This window comes from Equus przewalskii, chromosome 19, assembly GCF_037783145.1.
Source record: "Equus przewalskii isolate Varuska chromosome 19, EquPr2, whole genome shotgun sequence".
Lineage (NCBI taxonomy): Eukaryota > Metazoa > Chordata > Mammalia > Perissodactyla > Equidae > Equus > Equus przewalskii.
In genome coordinates this window covers 23752293-23779487 of record NC_091849.1, presented here as the reverse complement: position 1 = coordinate 23779487, position 27195 = coordinate 23752293, and the positions used below count along the sequence as shown (strand labels likewise).

The 27195-nt window shown below is 39.6% G+C and overlaps 1 protein-coding gene and 1 long non-coding RNA gene across 28 annotated transcripts in view; one reads left to right on the top strand and one right to left on the bottom strand.

Moving 5' to 3' along the window:
• The window catches only part of CARMIL1 (capping protein regulator and myosin 1 linker 1), a 312501-nt gene that overhangs the window by 33347 nt on the left and 251959 nt on the right, over window positions 1-27195 (bottom strand). For all 25 annotated transcript variants that reach the window (XR_011529654.1, XR_011529655.1, XM_070584187.1 and 22 more), the window contains 2 exons: window positions 3024-3090; window positions 2173-2369 (listed from right to left, as the gene is read on the bottom strand). Coding sequence is in view for 23 of the 25 variants with exons in the window: in XM_070584187.1 (XP_070440288.1) it covers window positions 2173-2369; window positions 3024-3090 (264 nt within the window). In the remaining 2 variants the exon portion in view is untranslated. The remainder of the gene's footprint in view (window positions 1-2172; window positions 2370-3023; window positions 3091-27195) is intronic.
• Window positions 19533-27195, top strand: part of LOC139077281 (uncharacterized) — a 36282-nt gene continuing 28619 nt past the window's right edge. Inside the window, exons 1-3 of one of the 3 annotated variants that reach the window (XR_011529657.1) lie at window positions 19566-20039; window positions 20205-20305; window positions 25285-25623. This is a non-coding gene — a long non-coding RNA (uncharacterized lncRNA). Of the gene's footprint in view, window positions 20040-20204; window positions 20306-25284; window positions 25624-27195 lie in introns of those variants that run through there. The other 2 variants (XR_011529656.1, XR_011529658.1) reach the window with 2 other exon arrangements.

Here is a 27195-nt window from a genome sequence, read left to right as displayed (position 1 = left end):
AATCTCTCTAGGACAGATCTAATGGGCTCCTCCACTGAGGACTCCGTCACAGTTTTCTTCCCCTCCCTTCTTTCTTGTTTTTGAAATGTATAAAGAAAAAAGTACACGACCATTCTCTTTCCACGGGTCACTGACTTGATCAAGGGAAACTCAAACCATCGTTTCACATGCAAGTTATACTGCTAATGGCTCACCACATGGAAAGAGGCAAAGGTTATTCTGTAACCATCTAGAATCTAGAGGGTGGGAGGCTATATTTTCCCTGTCTGCAAAGGTCTTTTCCTTATTTAAAAAAATGTGTATTCCTCTAAGAATATGTAATAGTGAACTAAAAAGTTAAAATCAAGTAAATTGGAAAAGAAAACTATGCGTTAAATTTTTTTCCTTTTGTTTTTTGAAATCATGTCAAACTATTCAGATTCAAATGAGAGAAATAAACTAAACACAACTGCCTGATCTAGTGTGAGTAAATGATTGACCATACAGGTAATCTGCTGTGGCCTTTATTCATGTCTCTGGTCATCCACCTACCACCCAGTATTGTTGAAGCTCTACTACATTCTAAACCCATACTGAGCACTGAGCATAAAACTATGGACAATAAACCCCATGCCTTCTAACACGGAGCTTATAGACAAGGAGAGAGTGCTCAGAAAACATTGTATGAGGACAGCTGTAACAGGGTAAGCATCAGGCATGGGAGGAGCCAGGGCCTCCGTGGAGGGTTGCTCAGGCTGTGCACTGTGCACAACCAGTATGTAAGAATGACTTTCCCTGGAGTTGTGTAACCACGGCCCTATAGGAGCACAGATGGGGAGGGCTTCCTGGAAGAAGTCTTGCCTCAGTGGAGATCTGAAAGATGGGTCGTTACCAGCCCAGGAGGTGTGTGTGTGGTGGCGGGGAAGCAATGAGAAAAAGGCTGTAGCACTGGAGAACTAAACACGGGATGGGAGGGAGGGATGGCAGGGATGACAAGGAGGAAGGCAGACAGCGGGTCAGGGTTGGCGGTGGGGAGCTGGTGTTCAGGATCACATCCAGGTTTCTAATTTGTCAAGTGGTGATGCTCCACTGGGGACAGGGGATATAAAAAGAAGGGCAGGTTGATAAAGAAAGACAGGCTCCCAGGTTTGAATCTGTTAAGCCCGAAGTGCCCTAGGACATTCCAGTTCAGGAGGCAGGTGACTATCAGAATCTAGAGTTCAGCAGAGAGGGCAGGAGTCAACAACAGAGAGATTATAACCATGGGTTTAAATCACATGACCCTGACAGCAAATACTACCCTCCAGGGCCAGGCGGAGGAAAACCGGAAAGACACCACGGGAGAGGTGGGCGGGAAGGAAAAGAGTGTGATGACTCTCCGCCTTTCAGGGAGGAGAGAGCTCTCTGTGTCAAGTAACCACTGAGACATCAAGTAAGATGACAGCTCACCATCCACAGGATTAGGTCAGGAGTGACCCTGGCAGGGCAGTTTCGGGAGTGGTAGGTACAGAATGAAGATTTTGGTGGATTGCAGGGTGACAGGAAGATGAGGAACAGAGACAATAGGCACAAAAGACTGTAAAGCAGAGAAAAGACACTAACCAGAGACATGGGGTAAATTACATTAAGGCTCCTTAGCACAAACAATTCAATGTTCTCCTGTGGGAGAGACAGCAGGAGGCTGAGTCCCGCCACGGGCACAGTTTTCCCACACACGGCCTCTCCACCACCCAGTTTGCAGGTTATCAAAAGCAAAGGCGCCAGAGTGGGTCAGAAACGGAGATCGGCAGAGTGTATGTGTGCACTCCAAAATGAGATGCAAACAATTTTCAATTAAAAATAAACTCTTTGGAACTTTTTCCCCATCTTTTCACCCTTAGACACTATAAAATTCTATAGATGTAGCCTATTTATCTCACTCATGTGAGCGATATTTTTCTAAGGACTTTCAAGGACAACTCTGCTCTGAAGAGCTGGAAACGTTACCTGTCTTTTCGTTGTCTTTCCCAAAACTGTTGAGCCCCAAGTGGAGACATTTTGCACGAATATCACACGGAAAGGTTCTATTCTCCTTAACTGTAAGCTTTCACACTGTGCAAGGCACTTCAGCAGGATTCTCCAGCTCCCCCCGCCCCCACCCCCGCCCAAGAAGGAAAAGGTGTGGGAGGGGTGGGGCCTCTCCAGGGCACCTACCGCTGCTTGGGTGGGTTGCTGTTTCTTGTTCCGTTTTGGCCTTAACTTGGTAAAGTGCTCCAGCTTCTTCCCTTCTTCGGAGGGCAGCTCAGAGATAAACCCTGAGCTCCGCTTCTCCTGTCTGATGGACGGGAAAGGCGGGTCTTCGATGTGGATCGGCACTTCTTCCAGGGCTTTATCTAGATCAAACTCCATTTCTAAAATAAAGCAAAGCCCAAGGCTGAAACTTATTGCATAGAGATTGATTTAAAAGTTCCTAAAAGTACCTGTAAGTTTATTACGGAATACAAACACCTAATTCACAAATCACTTAACTCTCTTTCTCAATATTTACTCATATATAGTATCCCTAAGAAACATCCCAGGCCAGCCCTGGTGGTCTAGTGGTTAAGATTCGGTGTTCTCACCGCCGTGGCCCAGGTTTGTTTCCAGTGAACCACACCACCTGTCTGTCGGTTGTCATACTGTGGCAGCTGCATGTTGCTGTGATGCTGAAAGCTATGCCACCAGGATTTCCAGTATCAGCAGGGTCACCCATGGTGAACAGGTTGCAGTGGAGCTTCCAGACTAAGACAGACTAAGAAGAAGGACCTGGCCATCCACTTCCAAAAAAATCAGCCACAAATACTCTATGAATAGCAGAAGAACATCCTCTGATATAGTACCAGAAGGTGAGAGGATGGCGCAAAAACACCAGCCAGGGTTCCGCTCTGCTGTACACGGGGTCACTAGGAGTTGGAATCCACTTGACGGAACCAACAGCAAAAGAAACATCCCTGAAGTGGTCCAACATCCTTGCTGAGGGTGTTGCATGGTTACAAGGAAATGGCTGATGTTAGCAAAACACTCACCAAAGGCCCTGGAAACAGGCCGCAGCATTCGGCTATGGATGCTCTTCCTTTTGGATTTGGGAGTCATCTAGCAATAAAATAGAGAAAGCACTTAGACAAGTATTCACAGAAAACTCGCCTTTCAAACTTCAGAAACATTGGCGGGGTGGTGGTTAGAGAAACATTTGGGATCAATTGTTGAAGCTCAGTATTTTTGTTTCACTTCTTTGGAGGGTGGCTGGGAACATCTGACAGCCTGAGGAAAGACTGAACCGACGCCACATTTCTAAATGTTTACAGTTTTCTCTAAGCATATAGCCAACTGCTTTCTTCTTTCTCCCAACCCTAATCAGTTAAACTCTATTTGTATGGTGGAAAGAAACAATGAATGATACAGAATTTAACTCCAAGCTGCACATGATGATATTAAAGTGGACATAAAGAATAAGATTGAAAGATTGTAAAAATCAGTTGTTAAATATTGAAAACACAATTAATTATTCATTGTTCATGATCACAGAAACATCAATGCAAGCACCACTGAACTCGTCACTTCAATGATTTAACCAGTTTAACTGTTTGGTTCCATATTTCTGCCACCAAGATTTTGATCTTTACATTATGGGCAAAGCCTAATTAGGAAAAAGTTGCCATGATTTAGAAATCTGGATCTTCTGTCATTTCTCAGTAAGACATCTTTGATCCTCCTAGTCCTCTAAAATATGAGACCAAAACCCAAACCATGGCCAAAAAAAAGAGCATTTTTCTAGCACTGGTGTCAACTGTTGATTATGTAAAGCCAAACCTAAGGAAGGCATGAGCTTCTCCCTCTATGGGACCACACATGTCAGAGCTGGAGAGAACCATTGTCATCACCAACACAAACAAATTCCAAGGAAGAAACTGAGTCTTGGCGATGATGAAGGCTACCATTCGTAGGAGCAGTGCCAGGAAGAGACTCGGTTATGGAGGTTAGCCCAGCATCCCTGCTACCACACCACTCGTTATCACTATACAGATGGATGGATTTTAGGGATATTTTAACTGGTTTGATACTAGGAATTGGCTTTTGCGTAAACTGAGAGATAATAACATAACTGAAAAAACTTAAGTTTGTAGATTTTCATTTCATTTAATAGGTTGTCATCTAAGGCTTTCTCAAAAAAAAAAAAAAAAATCCACCAGGTTGATAAACTTTCTTTGGTTCAAAGAACAAATTGTCTCATACTGAATTTTAAAGCAAATAACTTGACAGTTTCAACAACTTTATGCCATTTTTAATAATATCCTTTTGCTATTATTTATTGTTGAAGAAAAAAGGATAGAAAAAATGCCGAGCAATTGTATTGAAGTTCAGACTGGTCTTCCTGAAACGCACAATGAAATGTGCAGATTTGGTTCTTTCAAGGTTTTGTCAAAGGCAGACAATCTGAGGAATATCTATCCATAGGTTTTGCAGGTTCCATAGAAACAGTCAATCCAGGGCAAGTGGAAAGGAATCCAGTTTCATGGTTGTTCTTCCCAAACCCGGCCTTGCAGTTGGCTGAAGAAAGTAAAGTCTATTCATAAGTGAAACCTCTAAAAATAATTAATTCTCAAGAGATACAACCTACCAAAATATATGCTGTGTTTAGTCATGAAAATTTCTTCAAGATTCTATCCACTTTGTGCACAATCACGGTAGGTAAAAAGATCAAGAAGTAGTTTGGATTTAACTTCCAGTCAATTCCTTTAGATCACCACAAACAAAAAGGGAAGAAGTTTAAAAATGCATGGAATGAAGATGTCTTCGAAAATTTTTTCCTGTGACTCTTGATTAGATTTCATAGAAAGAGTATTCATAGGCAAAAATAATCTGGCTCAAGTTTCCCTATTTAGCCTTTATAACAGATATCAAATACACGTAAAACATGAGAATTATGACATTTCAAATATAGTATAATTTTTTAAATATATGAAAAGGAATATATATGGAATTATATATCCAAGAACGTAAAATATATCAAAAATATATATAGAAAGAGACTCACTTATAAACTGATACCCATGTGTGAATGTGTCATTCAGTTAAACCTAATTTTACAGACATACTGAGAAACATACAAAATCGTCAGGATTTTTGATGGTTGACTTCAACCAAAGGGGAATTAGTTTGTTCTTCTTGGTCCAGCTTTCTAATGCCTCAAAGCCTAGTATACAAAATTTGAAATCAGAAAGACGCATTCTAATGCTTTCATTGCTTTCCTTCATTTCACATGCTCTTTGCAAGTGCAAATAACTTCTAATTGCTTTTCACATAAAACTCCTTCACTGTATTTGACAACCTGTTAGTTGCGAAGTTTTGCCATGTCTGGACAGGGCCAATGGCCTTCTGCTAAAATAGGCAGGACCTGAAATCAGGCTAGTTTCTACAATTGGTATTAAGAATGCAACCCAATTTTAACCATTTCTTTGGATGGATGAACTGTTTTACGATCCTCTTTTCATGGAGTTTAACAATGGAAAGAAAAAAATGAATCTGAATTCTCTCATATTTTTCTTTCTTTTCTTTAGAATTTCTTCTTTCTTTTCTTCTTTATTCCTATGATCCCATTACATTTACATCTAAAGCAAGGGGAAATTTAAGAATGATCTATGATTATCCACGTAAGTATATATTTAGGAACAAATATTCTTGGTTTCTCTAGAAATCTGGTTGACATGCACTCCCACTTCCCCCTTCACACAGCTGTTGGTTAGACGAACTGCATCCTGGGAAAAAAAATCTGGCTTTACCATCCTCTTTAGAACTGTTAACTCTCTTCCCTTTTCGTATCCAGATGAAAGGGTTAATTTTCTGACTGTTTCTTAGCCCTCATTTACCTTCCCTAAAAATTTGTCAATGCCTAAGTATTTTCTGTTCAGAGAAATAACAAAGGGCCCATCAGATGAACGGGGGTCAGCAACTGAAGCAGAAGTACACACACCAAATGGACCTTCCACAAATCAACTCATGGTTAACACCGTCAACTATTACTTTAGGCCTAGACAACATTTTTTATCTTTAAGAATGCATTTTATGAGTAAGAAGAAGCAATTTTCAATATTCACATCCTCAGGAAATACAAGGAGCAATGTGTTAAATAAACCCTTTAAAAATGTAACTTTAGAAAGAAAACCCTAAACACAGACTTCTTTCTCATCCTGACATCACAAACCATCAATACATCCCCACCATGGCAGACAGTGTGAACGAAATGCATGGCTCTTATTCTCTAGGAATCCAAAAGCAGAACAATGTCTACATTAATCAAAAATCTTCCTCATTTGATCCAATTTTTATAATGGATTTTAAACTACTCTCCATGTAGTTCAATAGTGGTATGTCCACTTTTACCACAAGTTAAGGACTAACGTTGGAACCTTACAAACAACACAATATTTTTTCTGTTAAACTCACTTTTATCATGTAACTCCTAGACACACAATTTTTTAAAAAACAAGTTAAAATGTTTCTATGACCATAAAAATAGGATGGAGTAGTTTCCTTGTTCATTTTATCAAGTTTGCCAAAGAATAATAAACAACACTCTCACCCCAAGCTCAAGAATCCCTAATTAATTTTCTTTTCCATGAGGTTAAAAAAATAAAACAAACAAAAAACCCAAACAGTTATGAAGCAGATTAGTAAAATTCTTCTAATACAAGGAGTGAATCATGATGTCGATTTATATAACTCTGGGACACAAGTAATATGACAAGAATCAGTAAGAAAAAAAAAAAGAAAAACAAAACTTGGAAGCTTAAGTATTCATGTCCTTTTTTGTTTTTTTTTACATGAAGGGAATAAGGACTTTTCCCCTCTTGAATGTTTATACTCTCTTCATCAACACTCTCCTTGCTTTCAGGAACACAGCTGGGGATATTTTAAATTCATGGCTTGTTTTGCTAGCTGAACCGTCTTGTAAAATCCAGTCTTGTCTCTAAATTGCTGCCTATTTCATTCAGGATCCACAGATGCATGACGACACTGCAGTCTCCTGGGAGACCAGCCAGGCAGCACAGAAGCGAATGGAGCACAAGAAGGTAAACTAATACGGCCAGAAACTGCAGAGCCACCAAAAAATACTTACACTTGTACAGCAGAGAGTCTCCATGCAGCAAAAAGGAAGGAAAAAAATATGAATGGAAGAGAGATAAAGCAACAGCATTACCAGAAAAGGGGAGGGAGAGGCACATTCACAAACAAACAGAAAAGCTACATAAAAAGCCTTCATAGCAAAGGAATAAGGCAAGAATGAGGCCAAAATATTATTAGCTTAAGGCACACAATCTAGCTTTTTAGAAGCAGAAGCACAATTACAGCTTGAAAATTGCAGAAACTCTTAGAGATATTACCTCTTTTGCTAAAGGTGCACAAAATGCCATCTACCAGCCTCATAAGGTATGAACTCCATTTGGGGGATGGGATCATCAGCTCCAAAGGCATATGGTGGACAGGACACCGGATGGATATTAGCAAACCCCACAGGGCTAGTCCCAGCCAAAAAGTGGGGACAGTGTACCTATGGGCATGTGTAAGCATCCCTTCCAGGGGTCTTTTACATCATGCCATGCTCCCCACTGCACTTTAGGATGAAGTAGTTTGAATTCTCTCTCCTTCTCGGTCATCAAAGCATTTCAGGAAAGGATCTGATGCCAGGACCTAGCACAGTTATCTACCCACAGGGTAATTAAATGTTGATGATAGCTTATATCTTAGTGGGAATTCAGGTCACCTTACCTTTCACATTAAATCTCTAATTAAATAATTCTAAAAACCTTATTGATCATTATTTATAGTTGTTAGAGCATCTTAATATTCTGAACATTTCCAAAAGAATTTTAAAAAAGCATAACAAAAAACAAGACGTCCAGTTGTAGAATGTCAGCTTTTGTGAACGCAAAGTATGGAGGGGTTGGGGAATTCTTTTCCAAAGCTACTGAAAACATGCTCTGAGGAGGGCCACCTGCTCCATCTCCCTGGGGCTGACATTTTTTTCCTTCAAGTTCCTTATTTTTTGTGTGCCAATGTTGCTCAAAATATAACAGGATAAAAATACAGGGCTCCTCAATTTGTGAACGTAAACAGTTTAGGTCTCTTGAGGGGTAAGGGGGCACATATGTAAAAAGCATTCCCCATAACCAACACCACCGTTACCATGATCAGGGTCATTTGCTTATCAGAAAGGCTTCTATGAGCAATGTCCTGAAAAAGTCTCAATCTCCAGACTTCTCATTTCATACTTTATTAGGTAATTTTCTTCAACTATGATACATTAAATTAGGTTGAAAACAGCCTTGCTGAATGAAAAGATAAAAAGTAATAATGCATTTTCAAATATTTCTGGATTGCCCAAAATAAAGACTCCTCTCCCTCTCTTAACACACATCCCCTCAAAAGCTTCCTTAAAGGTGTGACTATGGATACACACAGAAGAGACGTACAGCTGATGGTGAAGTCCCATAGATACTTTTAGACCTCCCTTGTCTTTGTGAAAGGCTAATTCAACAAGACAAATACTTTGTCCCAATTATCCACCTACAGATCATTATAGGTGAAAGTGAGGAAACCTTCAATTGGTTCCACTCCTAAAATGACAGGCAAGCAAAAAAACACTCCTATGAAGGGAAACCATGGCAACAGACAGTTAACTTTCCAACAAAATGAAAATCATTAGTTCACTCTTCTACTTCTTCTGCCCACTTTTTGGAACTCTTTTAACCATATTGACTTCAACATCTCCCCATGAGGATGAGGGAGGGAGTAATGAGTGAAGAGAGGTCATCCTCTCTCAAGACTGTATCTCACGCTCAAGGGTGGGCATCCAATAGCTGAGCTGGAATCTAGATCTTCCACTTAAGGGGTTGTGGAACTTTGCCCAATGTTTTTGTAAAGTCAGACCTACTTTTCCAGTTTTGTAAAATAAATTGTTGTGAGGATTAAATAAGATAATGAATATAAAGTGCTTAGCACAGAGCTTGGCACATAGTGGCAATCAATGACCTCACAGTGCTTCAATAATTGGTAGTGATTATAAGCAGTAGTAATATTATCATTTTTTTATTTGGGGAGGGGAGCATGCATGAGATGACTACTCATAAGCACAAAAAGTTAGGAACAATCTAAAAGCCATTCAAATAAGGAATGGATAAATAAAATGGGGTATATTCAAATGATGGAAAAGTAGTTAAAAGGAAAAAAAACTATATATGGCACCATGAACAAATCTGAAAAGAAAATATGGAGTGAAAAAAGCAACTTTTAGAAAGATATACATGGTATGATGCTATTTATGTAACTTCTAAAACATGCAAAACAATGCTGTAGTATACTGTCATGAATACATGTATGTTTGAACATACAAAACGAACAGGAAGTGTCCGATAAACTCGTGATAGTGGTCCCTCTGAGGAACACGGACAAGAGGGAGACTGTCAGTAGTGATCAAATGAGGCTACAGCTTTATCAGTAAAGTTTTACATGATTTTAAGATTCAATGAATATTTCTTGAGCACCTTGTGCAGTGGGCACTCTTGGAGAAGGGGGATGGGCAGGGCAGTGAATAAGAGATGAGGTCCCTGCACACTTAGTGTTTATAAATTGGTGTTAAAAAAAAAAAAAAAAAAAAAAAACCACTGGCAAGGGGCTAGCCCCGTGGCCGAGTGGTTGAGTTTGTGTGCTCCACTTCGGTGGCCCAGGGTTTTGCTGGTTCGGATCCTGGGCGCGGACATGGCACTGCTGGTCAGGCCACACTGAGGCGGCGTCCCACATGCCACAACTAGGATTCACAACTAAAATATACAACTATGAACTGGGGGGATTTGGGGAGAAGAAGGAGAAAGAAAAAAAAACACACTGGCAAAACAAAGACACTAATGTGTTAATGGTTGTCTGTTCAGGTTGGTGGGAACACAGGTATCTGGATTTTTTTGGTGTTTTTGTAATTTCTTAAGAGCTCTCCAAAACACCTATTTAAGAACACTTAAAGCACTCACTCTGGTCACTTGGTGCTTGCTGATGATCTGGACTTAGTTTGCAGACACCCTAATAGAAGCTCCTCTAAATGACCAAATACTACCACTACAGTGGCCACCTTCTGATGGGTAACAATGACAAAGGGACCGATCTGACCATAACATTTAGGAGGTGGGAAACCAATCTACTATAGCACATATGAAGAAATTTTAAAGATTCTTAAAGTAACTCAGGGTTGTTTGTGTGTGAAGTGTTTTACGAGCATTATTACTGCCCTGAGGTTTTCAAGAACAGCTGCCATCTCAACATCAAGGAGACACATATCGTCTTCCAGAGCCTAAGAAACCAAGTTAAAACAAAAACTCGGTACCACATCTACCATCTTCATTTTCTTTACCACAAAACTCACAGGTGAGGGATTTTTAAAAATTTAATGTGAACCTTCCTGGGGTTCACTCTATTTATCATAAATACTCAAATGTTTTGCCAGCCATTTTAGCATTTCCTTTTTTTTAATTTTTATTTTTTTGAGGAAGATTAGCCCTGAGCTAACATCTGCCAATCCTCCTCTTTTTGCTGAGGGAGACTGGCCCTGAGCTAACATCCGTGCCCATCTTCCTCTGCTTTATATGTGGGACGCCTACCACAGCATGGCTTGCATAGGTCCACACCCGGTATCTGGGCTGGCAAACCCCGGGCCGATGAAGCAGAACATGTGAACTTAACCGCTGCGCCATGGGGCCGGCCCAAGCACCTCCTTTTAATAAAGGCACAGAGATAGAGACTTGACGTTCAGAAACCAGATTGGGTGAGGGAAAAAAGCCATTTAGCTAGAAAAATAAGGAAATGAGGGGGTTTACCTCCAAGTACAGCAATTTAGGCAAATCTGCCCAAGACTGCAGAGGGGCTGTTTGACTCCCACCTCATCACACCTACAAGAATTTCAGACGGTCGCTTAGGCAAGCATACTCACTTTCATAAATGAGTTTAGAACAGAAACAGGAGGTGCTCAGGCAGAGATAAAGTCTTTTTACAAGTTAATAGCCCAGGGGGCCAGCCCGGTGGCGCAGCAGTTAAGTTCGCACGTTCCACTTCTCGGCGGCCCAGGGTTTGCCGGTTCGAATCCCAGGTGGGGACATGGCACCACTTGGCACGCCATGCTGTGGTAGGCATCCCACATATAAAGTAGAGGAAGATGGGCACAGATGTTAGCTCAGGGTCAGTCTCCCTCAGCAAAAAGAGGAGGATTGGCAGCAGATGTTAGCTCAGGGCTAATCTTCCTCAAAAAATTAAAAATTAAAAAAAAAGGAAATGTTAGCTCAGGGCCAGGCTTCCTCAGCAAAAAAGAGGAGGACTGGCAGTAGTTAGCTCAGGGCTAATCTTCCTCAAAAACACCCCCAAAAAACACAAGTTAATAACCCAGAACATTTGCTACAGGATTCTTTATCACAAAACCCAGTGATTTTTTTCAAGTTTTTTCTTTTAAATATAGAGTAGAATTCTTTTTGAAACATCTTAAGCACTGTCTCAAAAGTACATAACAGGGGGCTGGCTGGCCTGCCCAGTGGTGTAGTGGTTAAGTTCCCGTGCTCTGCTTTGGCAGCCTGGGGTTCGTGGGTTCGGATCCCAGGCACAGACCTATACACCACTCATCAAGCCATGCTGTGGTGGTGTCCCACTTACAAAATAGAGGAAGATTGGCAATAGATGTTAGCTCAGGGCCAATCTTCCTCACCAAAAAGAAAGAAAAAAGAAAAAAAAAGAACAAGAAGAAGAAGATAAATGGGACTAATTTAGCTAAAATATGGGAATGCCCACAGACTCACTCAGAAGGTTTCCTTTAGGTACCCCTCCCCACCCCATGTCTCCAGGCATCCCCAAGGGGAGACAAGGTGACTATCTCTGGGTTCTGTTTTGTTCACCTCCAGAGTCCCAAAGCCTGGTGAGAGCTTGACAGATAGTGAGCATCAACAACCGTTTAGTGAATAAATGAGTGAAGTGAACCACTGCTTTAATCCAGTGCTCTCCCCACCCTCGGATTTTATAGACTTGTTTAAAAAGAAAATTTGTCGCTACTACAACCATCATTTCCATAAAGGAAATTTAGGCACAAAGATAAAAAAGAAGGACACGATCTATTATAAAGAACAGTCCTTTAAATTAGATACATTTTCATGAAAAATTTTCTCTGTTGTCCTTATTTTTCCCATTTGATGTTGGACTGATTAAAAAAAAACTTTCTTTGGACCCTGGAACTTCCTGTGGATGCTGGTGGTGTCCAGCTCTTTACCCAATAACCTCTTCAAATGCCCACACCTATCTTTCTCTCCCGGCTATTTATTCTAAACATTTTCAAATTTACCAAAATAAATAAATAAAGCGCAAGGATAATATAATAAATACAAGTATACTTTTCATGTAGATTCTCTAATTATTAACATTTTGTCACATTATAGGAAATTCCTCCATTCTCATTCTCTGTCTCTCACACACACATACATGCACATACAAATTTTTGGTTGAATCATTTAAAAGTTGTTGACATCTTGACATTTCACCTTTAAATACTTCTGCATGGCTATCCTAAAAATTACATTCTCCTACATAACTATATATGATTACCACCCCTAACAAAATAGCAATTACGTAATATCTATGTACATTTTATGGTCTATATTCCGATTTCCCCAATTGTCCCTCAAATGTCTTGTAACACTCCCGCCTCCTCTTCCTGGACCCAGGATCTAAAGGAGAATTCACCCATGTTACATGGTTATGTCTCTCTAGCCTGTTACCCAGCACACCCTTCTTCCTCCACCCCGAATCCTACCTTTCTTTTCATGATACTGACTTTCTTGAAGAATTCAGGCCAATGTTTCACAGACTGTCCCACATTCTATATCTGTCTGGTTGCCTCCTTATGATTCGGATGAACCATTTTTAGCACGAACGCCACATGGGTGATGCTGCGAAGTGATGACTGAATCGCAGCAGGTGGCACTCATGTCAGGATGTTCCACTGTTGGTGACACTAAATTTAATCAATTAGGGTGGGGACTTCCCAATTTCTCCATTGTAAAGACATTTTTTTCCTTTGGTAGTTACTAATAACTCTATGAGGTGCTATTTTTAGTCCATGTGAATGAGCCCATTTTTATAAAACCACTGACAATACTTGCCTGAATGAATGAATATAATGGGAGCTACAAAATTGTAACTTTCTACTTCTTTTCATTATTCCCACATTTATTAGACGTCTTTAAAAATCAACGGTCCCTTCTTTAAATCCTCTGTATCCTCCTCTCTTATTTTTTTAGTATTAATATAGACTCATGGATTTTTAAAAATTAATTCAATGTATCAAAAACTATTACTATCATTATTCTTTTTGGTGCTCAGAGCGTCCCAGTGGAAGCCATTTCAATCTGGATTTTCTATCTTTGAAATGATCCTATTGGATTTAAAGCCAATCCTTGATTTTTGATACAAGATGTCCTAGGCTCAGCTTGTCCTCTTCTGTGCACTTTTAAAACGGATATGGGTGATCCCTGTTTAATGAACTAAGTTATAAAAATTAAATATCTTCTACTAGATTTTCAGCTTAGTCAATGCTCAAGGGGAACTGAAACTCAGTCATTCTTAATTGATTTACACCCTGAAATATCTAAGCAAACAGTATTATCACAGCTGTAGTTTAAAAAGTAATTTTTATGCATTTCAATTTTTTAAAGTATGAGGCAGTATAAATCTGAGAAGAAGAGATGCCTAATCCTTTCTACGATAACTGTCGGACATCAACAACCTTTAACATCTAGGACGAGTAGGTATGGGGAAGCCATAACTCTGAGAGCTGCAATAAATCGATGAACAAAAGGGGGCACAATCTGTGGAGATTTAGTGAGGTGCCATATTTCCCACTGAACACAACATTAAATCCAGCTATTCACATCACACTCATTAACTTTTATATCCAGAGTCTCATTTCATATCAAAGTTAAAGTGGCATCATGATGTTAAAACAAAAACATTCAGGGAGCAGCACTGACGAGAGACTATTGTGAAGATCACAGGAGAGGACTATTTTTAAAGGAACATGATTTGTTTCCTTATTTTCCAGATCTGCCCAATTTTTTTTTGATGCAAGAAAATAAAATCTTTACCTTCCTAACTTTGTTATGTTTTTTCCAGGAAACAAGAAACAGCTCGCTTTTTATTCATTTTAACTCAACTTGTAACTGATGGGAAAGTAAAATTTCACCCTTGAATGTTCTCTTTGAAAAGCAGACACAATTTAATACATTTTTCTTAAGAGCCGTCCAAAGAATAAAACTGCCTGGTACCAATTTCAAGCAAACATCTTACCTGGAGAGCATGTGTTAGTGCTGCTGGGCACAGAAGCATGATGCTTATTAACACAAGGTATGTGCCCCTTGTAGCATTACAATAAAACAGAAAGTGGGAACATTCTTTAACCACTTTATGCCCTATTAAGCATAATGTTATTCCAATAGTCATAAGAAGTTGAATAACATTTTAACATTTTCTTTCTTTTTTTTAAAGGTTTTATTTTTCCTTTTTCTCCCCAAAGCCCCCTGGTACACAGTTGTGCATTTTCGGTTGTGGGTCCTTCCAGTTGTGGGATGTGGGACGCCACCTCAGCATGGCTTGATGAGTGGTGCCATGTCCATGCCCAGGATTTGAACTGGTGAAACCCTAGGCTGCCGACGCAGAGCGTGCAAACTTAACCACTCAGCCACGGGGCCAGCCCCACATTTTAACATTTTCTTTACTGTAAAAGAATGAATAATGGGAGAAAACCCCACTGAGTATTATACCGAGATATTTTAAGACTAGATCTTTGGAAAGCCCACACAAGAATGAGGAGGTCGGGAGATTTACATACTCTCCTTCAGAATGGACGTCATGGTTCAGTGACAAGATGAATGATCAAAATAAGCCTAAAATGCTTAATGTAACATATTTGCTCTGTCCATAGAATATAAGCTCCATAAAGATGACAAAATTAATAGTTAACACTATCACCACCATCACAAATCAAATTAAATCCTCTAACAATTTGCATTACTGCTTTAAAAAAACTTGAGTCAAGTGAACTCAAATGGTGCCAGGTAAAAAGAATGGATGGTGGTTAAAGGGCCTCATGACTTAGGATTCTGTTTGGAGGTTGGAGGGCTGCAGTAATCCGTCAGTAGTCAGGAGGCCTGGTTCTCACTGGATCTCCTGGATCCCCATGCTTTTCTAACATTGAGTCTTAAAACTTCTTATCCTAACCCTTCAATCTCAAATAGAACTTCAGGTGAAGATGGCTTAGCACCCAAACTCTGTAAAACCTGTTCTGGCTTGGAAGCCAAGATCTTTGTCAGGTCCAGTTGAACTCCTTTTGAATAACACCCCTTCTGAATGGATCCTTAAGTGAGATTCTCCAAAGAGAATTGATTCCCAAGACACTGCTCTCTAAATTACAGATCCATGATTTTGATAGTTATTTGCCCGTAACTTTAGATCATCATTCTTATTAACCCATCGTTTTACGTACGAAGAGATCTGTAAAAAAACAATGCAATATCGTTTGCCACTTTTGATTTTTTTTAATTAGCTTTGATTTCATTTTAAGTTGAATCAACTATTTGCAGCCAAGCTATAGAGGAAAGTTGAATCAAGCGTCTATCAAGCACACGTCTTATATGCCGCTGTGGTATACTATAACCAAAGAAAAATGGTTTCAGAGCATACGGGTACAGTCTCTATTTGTTGTCCTGACTTAATATTAACTACAACAAACCCTATGCCTTTCACTGACTCGACATTCTCCAACATTTAAGGTTTCAACATCAACTGCACACAGGTGGTCAATTCATTCCGTTACCCAAGGAGTGGAGGCCACAGAACACACAACTAGAAGCATTTCTGAGGTTTTGCTATGGCCATGATAGAGAACGCTCTGAAATCTTCTTCACGGAAAGGCCATTTTGGCCATGCTGAATTGGGTATGGCATTTGGGGATTTCAGTTGAGCGCATGCTCAAAGGCTAATGTGGATTTGAAGCTGCCTCCAGAGGAAAATCCTCACTTGTCTTTGTAGGGACCCATCCTACAGCTCAGCTCTGGTTAGAAGGTATTCTGTCTGGACAAGCGAAATGACCACATATGTCAATTTTGATAATCAGATGTGAGGTCCTAAAGCTTGCAGCACTAATTCCTGAGGTTAAGTTTCCACCCTTACCCAACAAGCAGAACAGAGGACCACACAGTGGGAGCAGGGGGACAGGCCCTGAACTTTGCTATAGCATAACTGCCTCAGTTTTCTTCTATTAACTCCATTCACCTCGCTTTACAGTTTTATTTTTTATTTTATTAATTATTAAATATGCCACCTAGTTTCTCAAAGAAGGTAGAAAATATACAAATCCTATATATATATATATATATATATATATATATATATATAGTTACATAAGTAAACTAAAACATATAAAAGAAATACAGTTATATCTGGAGCATGGAAGTAATTTTTTGGTCTAGTTTCCAAGTATGGTTTTCAGCATGAAAGTCAGTATGATTTTCTTCAGCCATCAAAGGCCAAAGCTAAAAGCCATTTTTACTTTATATTTCGATTTTGTTAGGGAATAGGCTAACAAATAGGAACAGAGGGTTGGCCTCAGTCCTGAGAGGTGGAAAATCCTTAGATATCAAGTTCTAGCAGTGATAGTGGTTTCCTTTGAGGCACATAAGAGAAACCGAGAATTTGGAGAGGCCAACAGCTTTCCTCTCTGCATTTCTACACTTGAGCTGAAGATTAATATATCCCAACTCCAATGAGTGTTTCTAAACTATAAGTGGTATAATTAGAGATTAAGATTGAATCACTTAGGCTATCGAGTCCAACCAAATTTGACTGAGACGGACAAAAGCATCAGAAAAGCACCACTTTCCTTTCTTCATCCACCTCCGTTTTAGGTCACTTCTTTCGGTCATTCCCAAATGTCAGCCCAAGTTATTGACGCCACTTGTTCCCTCCTCAGTAAGCCTTTACTTCCAGGAGACACTTGGTTAAACTTCAAATTCTATCCGGCATGAAGGAAAACCGTCAAATTAAAAGTCAGGGCAAGTGCACAGCCTGATTAAGCAGGACTGAGTTTGGAATGACCACACATATTCTCCAATGACCACAAATGTTCTCTGTACGAGCAGCTTTTAGAGGCAGAGAGCCCTCCATCCTGGGTCTTTCTGCTGCTTGCTCCGATCAGTCCAAACACCTACAACTCAAGCCATCATTTGCCCCATAATTCGAAGAGATGTGGATTTGCTACCATAGGTTGGAATCTCGCTGAGTCCACTGGGAGGAAAAGTAAAACCCCGTAAGGACAGAATTAGCCTGCAGTCCTAAAGACACCACCCACCAAACTCACACTCAAACTCTCCATGCAAAGGCTCATTCCCACCCCAACCTTCGCCCGGCTTTCCCTCCCAGTGACCTGGGCCAGCCTGAAGACCGGGGATCCAGCAGAGTGGGTACTGGCTTGGAAACTGGATCATTTGGAGTTGAGGCCCCAGCTCTGGCCACTCCCTAACTAGCAGTGTGATATGGGGCAAGTGTGTTAACATCTGTGAGCTCTGAGATTCTCATCTGAAAAATGGATTAAAACAACTACCACACATGGCTACCAGGAGAAAGAACAGGTCACAGTGCATGTCACCCAGTGGGTGGTTGGTTTTTCTCCTTTTTTCCTATTCAACTTGCTGAGAGCTTGGATCACTGAGGACATAACCCATAATGTTCTCATTAATTGAACCTCATATGTTTAAAGATAAGAGCCTTTTCATGAAAAGAATTACTTTCTAGAGTTCCCAGAGAAATCTGTTCCTGACATTTATTGATGGCATTAGCTATATAGAAATCAGTAAGATATAACTGCTGTACCCTTGAGGAGCATAGAATCTAATAGGAAAGTAGAGCCAAGCAAGTAACTATAGTACAAAGCCAAGACATTAAACAAAATTTACTAAGCGATTATCACGTGCCAGGCACTGGGCATTAGATACTGGGATATGTGGTCAACAGCAAAGTCTAAGTCTCCAGGCTCCTCTAGGAGCTTATATGCCAGTGTGGGGAGATGGGTAAAAAGTACTTACATGAGTAAACAAGTTCCCTTCAAGTACTGATAAGTGCTATGAAGATAAAATAGGACAAGATGGTAGAGACACTGGAGGGCTTCCTTATAGGAGGGTCAAAAAAACTTCTGAGAAACAGACATTTGAGTTAAAACTTGAACAGTGGGAAGAAGGTAGCTGTGGGAAGATGTGGTGAAGAGTCTGCCAAGCTGAGGGAACAATAGCTGAGATGGGAGCTGTGGCAAGTTCTAGAGAAAAGCAATAAGGCCGCTGTGGCTGGAAGGAAGTGAACGAAAGAGAGAGTAGAACAGGATGGAGAGAGAGGCAGGGCCAAGATCACACAGGACCTTGTAGACTAAGAGGAACAAACTACACTTATTCTGGCTGCAATGGGAAGCTATCACAAGGTTTGACACCTCAGACCCTGATCTGTGTCCTGATGACTGAGTAGAGGATTGACTAGAGAGGCAAGAGTGAAGGCAGGAGTGTGAGCCACAAGCCTGTTTCAGGAATTCAGGCAAGAACCAAGGGTGGCTACGATGAGGGACAGAAGTGGATATGGATGGTAATGGGAAGGGAGAGATTGAGGCTGACTGGTAGAGATAGGAATAAATGGGTAGAATAAAAGGCTATTCTCTCTTGGGATCTCTATTGGGATGGTGAACACTTGGGTAGGGAAGATGGGGGAAATCAACAATTCTGTTTTGGATGCACTAAGTTTGAGATATCTGTTGGACATCTAATTGAGATGTCAAGTAGAAAGTTGAATATACAAGTCTGTAGCTCACGGTAACTTGAGATAAGTGTCGCGAATGCAGAAAAAGAAAAGTGCTTACAGAGTTGAAGACGCAGTGATCATTTCAGGGAAGGAAGTCTAGGGAGCCCATCTGTACTGGGGCTGTGTGTGGCTGACTACCAACTCAGACCTGGCTACTGAGCCCCAGGGCACGTCTACAATTCCCTACTGGACATCTTAATCAGGGCTTTGCAAGCACCTCAACCTCATCATGTCCAAAACGAAATCACTATTGTCTGCCCCTTCTCCCACATTCCTCACCTTCAGTGGACACCTTGTTGCCTTAAAAATAAACAAACAATATAGAAACAAACCTTTAGTGAGATCTACAAGGCTCATTGTGATAGGGCCTCCAGCCTTTTGACTTCATCTCTCTCTTTATTTCTGTCAGATCATAATACAGACCATAATACTATAATGTTCCTCAAACTGCCACGTTCTCTCCTCACTCCGAGCCTCTATACATGCTCCTCTGTCTGCTAAATTTACTTACTCATTTTCCTCCAGCTACCTTCTCTTTCATATGCCATCTCTCATTGTACCAATAGTTACTAAGGGCCTACTATGTGCCAGGCATGACGCTTAGAACCTTCCTCCACGAAGCCTTCCTTGACAATACCCCTCCCCAAGGCTGGCCTGGGCGCCCCTTCTCTGTGCTTCCATAGCAATCTGCACACCTCTAACAGAGCACTTCCTATTATCTCTAACATCTCATTGTGTTAATGTGTTACCACCTCAGTCCAAAAATGAGCTGAGGCCCATTTAGAACAGCAAGATTTTTAAAAAATGAGTAAACTAGGATAAAGAAGAAAATAATGAAGCCAGAACTAAGGCTGAATCCAACAAACTCTACTTCTTTAGGCCCTAAACACTTTTATGGGTCAAGTACACATTCAGCTCTGAGTCTCTTAAGTGATGATAGAAAAGTCAGGTAAAGGCCACAGAGCAATTCGTCGTGTCTACGTGATACAGAGCAAACTAGCAGCTCAGAACCTCCACTCCCCTTGATAAAGACCTGCAATTTCTTCTGCACATATGTGTAACAAAGGCATCTTGGGATAAAGTGAACAGTGATCACAACAGTGGGACAAAAAGTATAAAGAGCAGATACGGTAAGAAGTTTTATAGGGATATTAAAGTGGCCTTTAATGAAGGTCAATGACAAGGCCAAACCACACTTCAATAAAAGCAAAACAACAGGAAAAAAGGGGGTGAGTCTATTTAGCAGGGCCTCTCCAGGGTACCATATCCTCTTCTACCCTTGCATCTCTGCTCAGGCCCTTCCTGCATCTCGATGAGCAGTGAGGAAAGAATAAGGTCAATGCAAGGAGCTGCCGTGTACCCACTGCTGTGGAAAAATCGAAACACAGCAGGGAAGGTAAGTTTCTGCAGATGAAAGTTTCTCAAACTTTTTTGACTGTGATCCATCTTATATAAAATTTACTTTTTATGTTACAACATAACGTACACACATTTATGTAAAACTGAAACAAACATCTGGTGTAATCTGATACTTTATACTCATAATTTGTCTTATTTTTGATGAGTTTTTTTTAATTCCAGTCAAAACCCTTACAGTGATTTCCTGCCTTACTAGTGGGTTGTGACCAGAGGGTTGAAAGATGTATCCTGTACTAATTCAAGCTTTCCCAATGACCTCATTTCAGTGGCAGATTCACTCTTTCAACACCCAAGCAACTGCATGGGATTTACACAGATGATAGTTCTGGGATCCACCAGAACTAGCTTTGCCACTTCTGCCTCCAATGTAGCAAACTTGGTGGGTGATATATTGGTTCATTCACCTTCCATTTCTAGCAAGAAGCCAAGAACGCTTGGTACACAATGGATCAACAATAAGCATTTGTTGAGTGAATAAATCCCCTTCTAGTGTGTACTTTTGGTTCAGGGAGTCTTTTGATAGCCCATAACTACCTAAGACTTCATTAATGAGAAGTAGTCCTACTCCCCAACCCCACCCCGCACCCACGCTCTTTTGCCAGCAGCCAACATCTTCCAGCCTTTCCCTATTCCCCATCGCCTGGGTAAACAAGCGCTCTTTAAGGACTTCCCACCTTCTTCTTCTTTAGACAGATACACACACACACTCATACACAATAAGTACATTCTTAGTATCTAAAGACACTGTCTTCTCCAATTTGCATACTGCTTAATTTAGAAATTAAAGAGAAAAATCTTTGAAACTGCAGGGGTTTGGTCTTTGATTTCAATTGGCAAGCAGTGCTAATTTAGAGCTTTCTGACATAAAAGAGAGGTATTTGAAGTAAATGTGTCATAGGATGCTGAAAACATAGAGTTTCTAAGGGTTCAAAAGCAAGACTGATTTCAGAGAAATTATTTTACTTACTATTGATTCTGGATACTATCCCCAGGAGTTACTAAACCTGTGATTGCTTGAAAAGGACTTAACTAGTTTGGACTGCATTAAAAAAAATTTTAAGGAAAGTATAGGATAGTCTTATGTTACCGTCAAACAACACAGACAAATGAACAGGTGATTAATGGAATGGTTTCTGTTTTATAAATCCGCAGGCTATTAGTCATTTGCCTACTTTAATGCACGAGGGACGACCAAAATTAGCTTTTATAATTATCATTACATGTCAAAATTAAGGTTATAAGAACCGTCCTTTCCAATCTGCAAGTCAGATGCCCAGTTTGGTTGCTGGTTTTGGGGACGCCCTGAGTAGTCACAGCTGCTTCAGCCTAAGTCATTTAATAGAGGGGATTTACGAAGCCCTCCCCATCCTCTTCCTCAGGAGTTTCGTTCATCCTGGCAGCTGCTCCGTCACCTGCAGGGGGCAGGTGGAGGGTCCTCATCCTCCCAGGAATGACCGTAAAAAGGGGGGAGTCAGAGGGATCCTCCATGTCTCTGGGGGGCTCGTGAGGGTGGTCAATGCTGTGCCTTCGGCTTTATTTTCATCCTTTTATAAAGGCATATGGGACAGATCTCCCTGTCTAGGGAGCCTCTGCAAATGGCATTCACGCCAGTTAAAAATTAACAGATTAAAGACACTCCGGGTCCTGAGGGAATGATAAACTTTCTGGAGATTTGGAGTATGTTTGCTTCTGACATTACCAAAATGGACTGTCACAAAAATTACTAGAAACTTTGAGGAATATACAATATCCATTTTAGGTGGACTATATACATAGTACTATAGTTTTGAAATTAGAATTTGGAAATTAAGAGGTTTTCATAGGTTGCCTTCTAGTAGTTAAAAAGTTAAATCTCCATTTTCCAAAGTGGTATCACTAAGAAAATGACATTACAGGATAAATAAAATTATAAGAGGAAACGAACAATTGGGACTTGAACAACCTTGTGCACATAGTTAATATTAGTGCAACTAATTTTGAACGAGATATCAAGTTAATAGTCCGTACTTGGCAGCACTGTTCATAGGTTAGTTTAGTTAATAACTGCTGGTACATTAAAATGAGGTAATTTGTTTAAAAAAATAGTATTTTGACCAAGACAAATGGATCTTCACTGAATTTTAATCTGTATTTAAAAGCCTAAAAATTATATATTGAATGTGAGGCTGAATTTGTTAAAGGAAAATAATTTTTATTTTGTCACTGGAGAAAGGATTCACAAGATGTATTCTGTAATAATTCAAGCCTTTTAAAATTCTTTTCCTAGGAAATAGCAATAGGCAGGTGAACTGCTTCTCTGCATGAATATCTTTTGATTTAAAACTAGTATGACACTCATTAAGATAATTGAAAGAATTATATACAATTAGTGAGCTAGTTATGCCTGCGGAGCAGACACTAGCTCTTCACCCACTTGGCACATTATCCTAAACCCCAATTTTCTATGATCTTTTAAAGGTAGCAAACTATATATAGTGACGAATTAAATATTTAGAGATAACTAATCAGTAGAATGAGAACTATAGCCTTCAATACCCCAAAGGTCAATGACAAACAAACCAAAGTTCAAAGATAGGTTGGCAATACTGATTTCCTAAGAGCACCTGATTGCAGGAGAACAGATGGTCTATAGACAATAAAGATACTAAGTAAATACACATTTCAGGATGACATATAAGGCATGTGTGGTGAAATGATAAGAAGTATATAGCAAAGCTAATTAATCATTGTCACCAACAAAATAACACAAAGAGACGCATGGAATGTTCCAGGTAAGCCAAAAATGGCCAGATTCATTTCTAACAATTGGATAACAATTGAGCGTGGCAGATTTTTGACACAGTTGTTTCCAGTAACGTTTAAAAACTGTAGGCTTACATTATGGCTATACAGCACACATATCTTTCACTTGTGTTTCTATTCACATATTAATTTAATATGGAATTAGTAAGTGGCTATTTTACTTAAAGCAATGCAGTTTATTTAAACCTAACTCAAAATTTAATTCTAATGGTAAGAAATATACCATATATGACATCCATATATTGATTACAGCAGACTGGTTAAATATACAGACTACAGTACCAAATTGCCTGCCTTTGGGGGAACTTAGATAACCTTGGGCAGACTACTTAAATTTTCCATGCCTCAGTTTCCTCATTTGTTAAATAGAAGATATTAATAACACCTATTGCTCATAGGTTATAAGAATTAAACTGATTACTCTTCATCAAGAGCTTCGAATGGTGCCTAGCATGTCATAGGTACTCTATAAGTATTAAATGAGTGAATAAGAAGACTTTACTATCTGATTTTCTGCCCTGGAGTTCAAAGGATATCAGAATCTCTGGGGCTCTGAGAGCGGAAGGAAATAGGTTGGAAAAACTCTGCAGGTTATTCTAACAGTCCTTGTTCCGCCTGTCCTCCTCCCCACTAGGTGAACTAGATCACCTCCTAGTTTCTTTCTAGTTAAAAGAAAAAAAACAAAGACAAGTATTTGATCAGAGACAGAGTTTTAAAAAAAGATTCCTCTTTCTACCATTTCATTTAAAGAAAATAGCCTTTTCCTTCAACTTTATCTCAGTCATCCTTCCAGCAGATAACAGGCCCCATCAATTCATTCAATCATGCTTATTTCAGCCTTCGCTTAGTCAAAGCATAAGTTTAATAGGTGTTGACAAGGTGAAGAATTTCTTTCTAAGAAATCAATCATATAGATTATTGTTTCCACCTCCAAAAAGACAATCCTTAAATTCAAACTAATATGTATTTGGATCTCTAATTTATGGCCCTAAATCTTCACTAGTGCAATTATAACTACTAGTTCTCTAAAGAGACTTAAGCACTGAAATGGAATTGACTTTTGGACCATGGAGAAATGGAAGAAAACATGAAGATATCCAGGGGCAGGGAAAAAAGAGATGCCCAGAATCTCTACTAAGTCTGTTAAAGAAGCATTCAAAAATGGATTTAATAGATGTCATGAACATCACAGACAAAAAAATACCAGGATCTGTTAACAACCTTGAATCTGTAAGCAGCAGGTTGGTGATGAGTCAAAGTTACTTTGGAATCCCCTAGGGAAAGTGGCACAGGGCTTTGGACTATAAGCAAACATTTCAGTTACTACAGTAGTTACAGCACCTCCCAAAGCGGTCACATTCAACAATGCTCTAGCTGCAGGTATGGCACAATTTCTACCTTCTAGGGGCTTATAATTCCAAGTAGGAAAGGTTGCATGCATGCACTTATGCTTCTGAGAATTTTCTATACAACAGTTAATCTTGTGTCCTAATTTATTGGCTCACTTAAGATATAAATGTTAGCAAGAAATATGTATAGGCTCATTTAGAAAACCATCACAGACTAAGGTCTCTCCCTTTGAAATATGTACTTCCAACTTTTTTAAAAAGGGTACACGAGGATCACAAAGTGAAATATTTGGTAATAGATGTCAATGAGAAACAAAAATGATTTGCTACTTTGTCTACGAGAGATGGCTGTGGCAGTAATAAAAAGGTGAATCTAATGCTCTACTCCTTTCAAGTTAGCTGTGAGTCTGTACCACTAGCTTCAGGTAAGAAGTCAAAGCTCAGAAAATTGATTTTCTTTAGGATCCCTGCACTTGGAGTAGCCGCAGCTGTGTAAATGGTACTGTCTTTGGGCGGCTTAGAATCGATGGTCTGGCTGAGAGTATCAAGGAAATCATTACAGCACAAAATCCACTGACTGCACTTTTTACACAAAAATGTTCTTTTTCACTAAACTAACAGCAAACTTAGCTCTGGTTTTCTCTTACTTAACAACTCATTAGCCTAGTTAAAACAATTACTAAAGACAAAATTTGGGAAACAGAAAAAAAATGCTATTTTCATGACTTAAAACTTCTGCCCATGTTAAGTATTTGGTTTTTCATAGAGAGTTCTGTCTTGTGTTCCTCTGTCACTCACTCAACAGCTGAGGCCCTGCTCCTCATCCTAGGATTCAACAGGTGCTCGTGTCAGGAACGGCCTGGACTGCTTGCCTCCTTGGCTGTCTGAACCAGAAAAAGACCACCCTTCTAACTTGGGTCATTCTTAGAGTACAGTTCAGAGAGATCTCCATCTACTCCAGCCGCTTCATGCATCATGGCAATGAGAATGTTTTTATAAAATGGAAGCCACTTCTGCCGCATGGCTGGCCCTTTGGTCCTGATGGTGGTCCTACATCTCTTTTTTTAAAAATGATCTGCACATGCATTTTTTTTTAAAGGTACAAACTTCTAGTAATAAAATAAATAAGTCTTGTGGGATGTAATGTACAGCACTGTATTATTTGAAAACTGCTATGAGAATAGAATGTAAAAGTTTTCCTAACAAGGAAAAAAATTTGTAACTGTGTGGTGACAGATGTTAAGTAAACTTACTGTGGTAATCACTTTGCAATATATACATATATCACATCATTATGTTGTACAACTAAAACTAATAAAACTTTATACGTCAATTATACCTCAATAAAAAATAAATTGAAAAGAAATAATGATTGTTCTCCTCTACCCTCACCCCACCTACTTTACTTAAGGAGAACAATCTTTCTTTCTTTCACATAAACAAAACCAAATCAATCAATCAAGCAAAAACAAAGCTTGTACAATTTAAAACCATTCTTTTAGTAGCTAAGCCAGTCTTTCTTAACCAACACTCTCTCATCCAAAACCACATGACTTATAAACTCAACAAAATACACTTTACGAGCTCATATTTGCTTTATCCCTTCGAAACTCACACATGACCAAATAATTCTGGCAGGAATGTGATATGTAGAGTTATTACTTTTTAAAATTTTTAATTCAAATCTATTTCCTACTACTTATTTTCTTTTAGGGTTAGCTTAAGAGCTTTCTGGAATAATTACTCTGTGATTACATGGCATCCAACCTCGATTGCCTCAAAATACAAACAAAATAAAAAGTTATTAAACATACATTTTACAATATACTGGGCAAGCTAGTTTTTAAAAACTTAATAATTCTTCCACATAGACCAAATATATGTGTAGATTTATCTAGTTATATAAAAAAGTATTTGTCATCTTTAGTTATACTAGAATAATACTTGAAATCTAGGATTATATTTTAGCTTTGCTAGTTTCCTTATATGTGACAGGGTTTCATCTAAGGGCACTCAACTACAGTCACGTGACACATGACGAAGTTTCGGTTAGCAACGGACCACATATACAACAGTGGTCCCATAAGATCATAATGGATCTGAAAAATTCCTATCACCTAGTACATCTAGAAGAAGACATTTAAGAGGTTTGTTTATGACTTCGAAGGATTTGCCAAGGATGAGGAGGTTGCGAAAATCAACCAGGCTGGTTGAGATGGCAAACCACTTTAACCTGGGTGTGGCTGAGGATGACACTGAAGAGCCCCTAGAGGTGGTTCCCGAGGAATCGACTAATGAGGAGCTTTTGGAACTGGAACAGAAATGCATAGCTGAAAAAGCAGCAAGAGAAAAGGAAACTGCAGGAAAAGAAAAAGAAAACTCCCCAAGAAAATTCACAGTGAAAGGTTTAGCAGAAGCTTTCACAGACCTTAACATGCTCCTTCAAAAGTTTGAAAACATCGGGGCTGGCCCCGTGGCCGAGTGGTTAAGTTCGCGCGCTCCGCTGCAGGCGGCCCAGTGTTTCGTTTGTTCGAATCCTGGGCGCGGACATGGCACTGCTCATCAGACCACGCTGAGGCAGCGTCCCACATGCCACAACTAGAAGGACCCACAACGAAGAATATACAACTATGTACAGGGGGCTTTGAGGAAAAAATAAAATCTTCAAAAAAAAAAAAAAAAAGTTTGAAAACATGGACCCCAACACAGAAAGGTT